The 6,463-nt window shown below is 52.6% G+C and overlaps 1 protein-coding gene across 1 annotated transcript; it reads right to left on the bottom strand.

Annotated features, from left to right (window-relative positions):
- Positions 1-925: 925 nt before the first annotated feature.
- Id4 (inhibitor of DNA binding 4) lies at positions 926-2,418 on the bottom strand. The gene is made up of 3 exons (XM_055595171.1): positions 1,875-2,418; positions 1,497-1,555; positions 926-1,000 (listed from the first exon to the last, which is right to left on the bottom strand). Exons 1-2 carry the CDS (start codon positions 2,343-2,345, stop codon positions 1,511-1,513), a joined length of 516 nt encoding a protein of 171 aa, XP_055451146.1. The 5' UTR covers positions 2,346-2,418; the 3' UTR covers positions 926-1,000; positions 1,497-1,510.
- Between the last annotated feature and the right edge of the window lie 4,045 nt (positions 2,419-6,463).

Raw genomic sequence — 6,463 nt, 5'->3', positions numbered from 1 at the left:
AAAAAAAAAAAGCCACACTTAATTCTTTATATATTACACTCTAAACCCCTGTACTTAAAAACTGATAAGGTATGTTTTCAACACGTACACTTCAAACACAAAGGTTTCCATCTAGGTTAAAGAAAGCACATTTGAAAGGACTTGGAACGAGTTTATTTTCTGATTAAGCATCCATGCAGTCATGCAGGACCAGGACCCAGAGCTGTTACTTTGGAAGCCTCAGATACTGGGTACTGGGCAAAACAAAAAACAAACCAACAGCCTGGCCAAACAGAAAACATCCAGATAGTAAGAGCTCTGCAAGGGAGCTGAAAAATAATTTTCCAAAAGAAATATTTTCATAGATTTAAAAAAAAACACACACATAATATTTACAAAAAATATTTAATTAAAAATATCTTATAATTACAGTAGTCTATTAAAGCGCATATACTTTCTCACACTTATAGAACATCTCTATATATACAGGGTATGAAATGTCACTCACTTATCTATACAATATGTAACATTCTTGCAGGGAAAAACTTCCCTGCCCGGTTATAATCATCTATTTTAAACAATAGATGTAAAAATGCTCTGGTGTATTAGTAGAGAAAGCTTCAAAAACAAAAACAGTTCCCTCGTCACAATGTAACCTCGAAGGCTGCATTCACTATTGGTCTTCTACTTCGCAGTCCTGTCACACTTAAGCTTCAAAGTTTTAACTGCACCTCCAAGAGGGTGATAAAAACAACCACAGCAATGTACAATTCACAGCGGTTATAAGATTAGAAACAAAAGAGAATACGTACGGAGAACGCTTGTGAACGTGCAAAAAGTTAAAAGTGAATCAAAGTTTTAATATTATTTCCCCCTCTCTCCTGGAATGACGAGTTGAGACAAGGTTTCTATATACGCTGAAGATTTTCTTCCCCTTTCCTCCGGTGGGTTTTTCTCTATTTCTGCTCGGGCCCTCCCTCTCCGGGGCTCCTGGCTCGGCGGTGCTCAGGCGGCCGCACACCTGTGGAAGAGGAATGAATAGAGGGTGTGTGAACCTTCTCGCTGCAGACTAACTGGCGCCACCGACCAAACTCAAGACATGCATGATCAACAACCCAAAACAAACCGCCGGGTCGGACAACACCCCCAGCCCCGCCGAGCGCCGGGCAGGCGCCTGCGGGCTGGAGAAGGCGGCGGACGCGTTCGGGGCGCTCTGCCCGCACGCTCTTTGTGGGTGTCAGGCCGCTCTGCTGGGGACGAGGGGTGGGAGGAGGGGGGGAGGGCTCGGGACACTGGGGATGCCCCTTGGAGGGGCGGAGGGGACCGGCAGAGGCTGCCGTCCCGGGCAGAGGAAGCGGGCTGCGCCGAGTCTCCGCAGAGTGACCCCCGGGGTGGGAAGCTTCCCGGCGCTGCCTCGCTTACGGGGCGGCGGGGGAGGGGGGGGTGGGGGGGGGGGGGGGGGGGGGTCGGGGTGGCGGGGGGGGGGGGCGCGACCCCGGGGCCGGGCGCTCGCTCACCTGGCCAGCTCGGCTCAGCGGCACAGGATGCTGTCTCCCTGCTTGTTCACGGCGCCGGCCTGGAACGGCAAGCCGACCCCGAGGGGAGGTTAGCGTGCGCCGCCGCCGCCGCCCGGGAGCCGTCCCGGGAAACTCGGCCGGCGCGCGGGAGCCGTCCCCAGCCCAGACCACCCCGGGAGGCAGGGGACGGCCCGGAAGACGCGGGGCTCCCAGTCCCAACCGCCCGCCGAGCCCGGGACCGACCACCGCCGGGCCCGGCAGGCGGCTCCCGGCGGAGACCCCAGGAGCCGCGGCCGTTCCCCGGGAGGAGGAGGAGGAGGACCGACCACCCGCACCTCGCCGCCCCCTTCCCTCCCCCCCGCCGCCGAGGCTCCTCACCGGGTCGGTGTTGAGCGCCGTGAGCGGCGTCCGCGGCGGCGCCCCGGGACGGGTCCCCGCCGGGTGGAGCGGCGTCGCGGGCGGCGGAGGCGGCTGCGGCTGCGGCGGCGGCGGCGTCTGCCTCAGCAGAGCCGGGTGCGACTCCAGCGCCAGCTGCAGGTCCAGGATGTAGTCGATGACGTGCTGCAGGATCTCCACTTTGCTCACTTTCTTGTTGGGCGGGATGGTGGGCACCAGCCTGCGCAGGCGGCTGTAGCAGTCGTTCATATCGCACTGCAGGCACAGCGCCGGCTCGTCGGCCGCCGCCTCGGCCGCCTTGCAGCGCGCCGCCGCCGCCGCCGCCACCGCGGCCGCCGAGCCGCCCAGGCTGTGGCCGTGCTCCGCCAGGCAGCGCAGCGCCAGCTCCCCGCCGCCGCCGCAGCCCGACGGCGCCTTGCGGCCCGAGGGGCGCACCGGGCTCACCGCCTTCATCTCGCGCCTGCTGCGCCGCCCCGAGCGACGGGACCCCCGCCCGCCGTGCGCCCGGAGAGCCCCCGAACCCCAGCCACCGACGGGACGGCTGCTCGGGGTCCGCACGGGAGGAGCTCGGCTTTCGGTGAGCGACGCTCGGCCCGAGGCAAAAAGAGATAGGGGGATCGAGCGAGAAAAATCAGAAGCCTCGGGCGGAGGAGGAGAAAAAGTAGCCCACCCCGGCCCCCGAGCCGTCCCCTTCCGAGCTGCGACTGGGGCGGATCGCCGCCACCGCGCTCCCCTAGCCGGCGCCTCCTCCGCCTCCCGCCGCCTCCGAGTAACGACTTCCCACCGCGCCTCCCCGCTCAGCCGCGTCGCCCCGCTCGCGGCGCAGCGGTATTTGTAGGGCCGCGCGCCCCGAGGGGCGGGGCCGGCGCGCGGGCCGGGTCGCCACGAGCACCGGACGCGGTGGAGCGGGGCGCGCGGGCGGCGGCGCGGAGGGCGGGGGCGAGGGCGGGGCTCCGGGAGGCCCGAGCGCGGGGGTGGGCGGGGGCCTGGAGTGACCGGCCAATCAGGAGGCCGGTGTCACCCCGGGGGAACGGCGCTCCGGCCAATGGGAAGGGCACTTCATTCCGTCAACGCTGTGGGAGGGGGGAGCTGAGAAAACGAGGACCGGGGTGGGAGTCGGGCCAGGATGGAGAGCGCCCGAGGGAGGGGGAGAGAGGGAGAGAAGTTCCTGCGGAGAACTAGGGGAATGTGCGAGCTAGAGCGCGTTCTCCCGGGCCCTGGCTGCGGGGGGACTCTGCGCCTTGCTGGCGGGTCCCCTGTCACTCTTCAAAGCGGGAAGCTCAGCCCCAGGCCAGCGGTCCCTAGGATTCCGGGGACTTCAGAGGGACTCGCTTTCAAGAAGCACGCTAACCTCCTCAGTGTCATCAGTCATCTTTGCACAGTTGCGGAGCCCTTAGGACGGGATGAAATGGGTAGCCTTTCCATATGTGTGTCTGCACAGAGACGCAAGCTAAAGCTTAGTCAAAGGAAAAAATACATACAGGAAAAGAATGCCAGCAGCCGGATCCAACGCAGGATTTCTGATGAAGGGAAAAACACATAAAACAAGATACAAGATCGTGCTGGGTTTTTCTTGGACTTACCCAGATGCATAAGTGGGCTTAGGATATGCAATCCTTGGCGGGTGTTAAATTAGGGCACGCAAAAATTAAAAATGCACGGACACGGAGTGTTGTAAATTCCACCATGGCATATAATATTAATCTGATTTATGTAAAATTCATACCTCAACTTAATTTAATCCATTAATGCATAGCTCCATGTATTTCAGCGCACCTCGCTTTGAATGAGGAGGCAAGAATACTCCAGAAGCGTCCGTGAATGACTAGAAAAAGATTACCGGTCACATCTCCAGTCCCTTAGGTCCTGCTTGGGCCCCACCCTGCTACAAGGCCTGTTCCTTTAAGTGTGTGTGTGTGTGTGTGTGTGTGTGTGTGTGTGTGTGCTTTTTAACAGAAAAACAGTCCTCCAAGTATTCAAAAACAAGTGTTGCTTGTGTGTCCTCTTCAAGAAAAAAAAATTCGAACTCTTCAGATGGCAAATGAGCATAAAACTCACAGCTCACCGGAAATGAATTTTGAGTGCTTTCCCCTGCAAGCCCTCCCACCTTTAGACACGCTTGCAGATGAATTAACCCAAGAATTTTCTTCTTTTCCATACATGACACGGGCTGGTGCCTTCATTTTCATTGATAATTGAAAGAGATGTGGTCTTCACTTCTGGCCACCCCTGCACGGGCGTCATGCTCCTCCTTCTGCTTCTCAGAACTCCAGTACCCCTACAAGGCAGCTATTTTGTTTCGACATGCATGTACGTTGTGACTGTTTGGCCACCATTTTTCCGGAGTACATTCCTTTCTCCTGATGAAACTAGAATCTGACTATTAAATACCAGTTTCATAGATGGATACAACCATCTTCCTCTCTCCAAATCCTTAGAGGCTGCTGTCCCTAATTATTGGAAACAAATGACATTCTCTCCTTTGCTTTCATGCACAGACAGTCTCCATCCACACCCACTGAGAAAATCGGTCACAAAATGCAAAGTAGCATTCTCTCCCAAAGCCTTACACATTCTTAATATAAACACAGACAGGGGACAATATTATGATTTTAAATAGAAAGTTGGGGGAGGCAGTCCCAGTGGGCAAAAGCTGGTATATTTTTTATCTATTGTTATCACTACATTTGATACTGGAAACACATACATACATACATACATACTCACATACATACAGGTGTTCTATCATGTTCTTGAAAAACCCTCACTATATCCAGAGCACACACAATGTTTCAAAAATTTATCTAGGCTAACCTCACCAACAATAAGATTAAAGTTGTAAATATGTGCCAAGAACCACACCTGGTCTGTGCCAAGCATCAAGGTCAGGGCTTGTTGCAGGACAGGCCTTAAAGGTAGAAGTGTTGGGTTACCATGATGGAGCAGAGAGCTCAGGGGATCGATCTTCACCAGATGATGAAGAACACCTAGGAAAAATGTGATCCCCCAAACCCTGTCTATGGAGAAGGCCGAGGCAGCTATTGTATGCCTGGTTCTGAAGGTTAGAAGGCATGAAGACAATAAAAAATTAAAGTGCTACATAAATTGGTAAACAATGAGATTAAGGAATATGATATTGTGCTTTTAGGCCTATGAAACCAGAGCACACTAGAGTTCATGCAATGTATTCTTTTAATTCATAGACATAGATACTTAGATGACAGCAAAACCAAAGTTAAAAAAACAAAACAAAACTCTCTGTTCAGTAATTAAAATAATTTGGATTAACCTTGTAAACTGTGTCATTGCTACTGCTTCAAGTAAGAAACATAGCTTGCCTGTGATTGCTCCTTTTCCAGAAAAATGTTTTGCTCACACTTGTAAACATGATGTAGGCTAGCCCAAACTCATTGCCGTGGAAGTGCTAGAGACTCAGTGGAAACCCAGGGTGAAACAGTTCACTGACTATCAGGGAGCCTTGAAAATCAGGGACCCATACACACCTGCCCTCTAGATGGACAGATCTGCAGGGCTGTCTTGAGGGACATTCTCAGTGTGCTCGGACCCTTGCTGAACGCTTAGATTTCCAGGGCCCCTGTGTTTGCAGGGGCACCCAAACCTACTTCTGTGCTTAGCTCGTAAGCCCTGAGGACTCCAACCTTCCTCCTCCAAGGCCTGCAAGGGACCAGCAGGTGGGCTCAGACATACAGAAACACGTGTTCCCATGCCTCCCTTTCCTAGATGTTACAAGTCGTCACGGAAGGCAACACGTGCATTCTTTCAGGGCACCAGGAGACCGTTACAGAACGTTATATGAACTCTCTGGCTGGGATGTCCCTTGCTCCAAAAGAATGAGCTGGGAAATTACAGTTCAAGGCTGCTTTTTATCAGAGTCCTGCAAACTCACCTGAGCCAGGGTTACTGACGCGCATCCAGGAAACACCAGCCCTAGAAAGGAGGACCTTGGATATTAAACTCAGCTGGGCGGATGTGGTCATCAAAAATGCCTTATTTGGTAAAATTTTAAGTGATTAGGAGTAGGTGAATTTTCAAATGTATTTCTCATATTAAAGCCAGGGGGGAAACTGGGAAGGAAAAGGTAAAATTTACTGAAGCCTGACAGCCTGCACTCAATCTAAGCTTCTCAGCTTAATACTTTAATGTTCATGCATACTTGTAGAACTTTCATAATTCGTGGTTATGACACATACACTTCAGTAAATACATTCTGTGTGGTCTCTGCACAAGAAAAAAAAATTTGATTTAAGTCCTGAGGACTTTATCTGGCATTTAACAAGTGGGCAAAGTTAAAATTTATTGCTAACTTTGGCAAATATTATCTCCTAATCTCTGGTTTGTCTTTTTGTTCACTTACCAGTCTCTTTGGGGATCTGTTATTTATATTTTCATTTTAACAAGGTCAAGTTTATTCTCTTAGGGATCTGAGACATTTTTTTTTTTTTTCTAACATGAGGTAAGGAAGATTTTTCTCCTGTGTTTTCCTCTATGTGTTCAACACTTTCAGGCAGATCTGCTTTCATGGCATGTAACTTCTGAACACACGGAGGGCC

Source organism: Psammomys obesus, unplaced genomic scaffold (genome assembly GCF_907164565.1).
Source record: "Psammomys obesus unplaced genomic scaffold, mPsaObe1.curated_primary_1811, whole genome shotgun sequence".
Taxonomy (NCBI): Eukaryota; Metazoa; Chordata; class Mammalia; order Rodentia; family Muridae; genus Psammomys; species Psammomys obesus.
This window is presented reverse-complemented; position numbering and strand designations above follow the sequence as displayed.

Bases quoted from the DNA above. Each gene is read 5' to 3' on its own strand.
- Id4 (XM_055595171.1), bottom strand. From the start codon at position 2,345: ATGAAGGCGGTGAGCCCGGTGCGCCCCTCGGGCCGCAAGGCGCCGTCG. The intron at 1,556-1,874 runs GTGAGGAGCCTC...TTGCCGTTCCAG, and splicing joins CGGCGCTCAACACCGACCCG to GCCGGCGCCGTGAACAAGCA.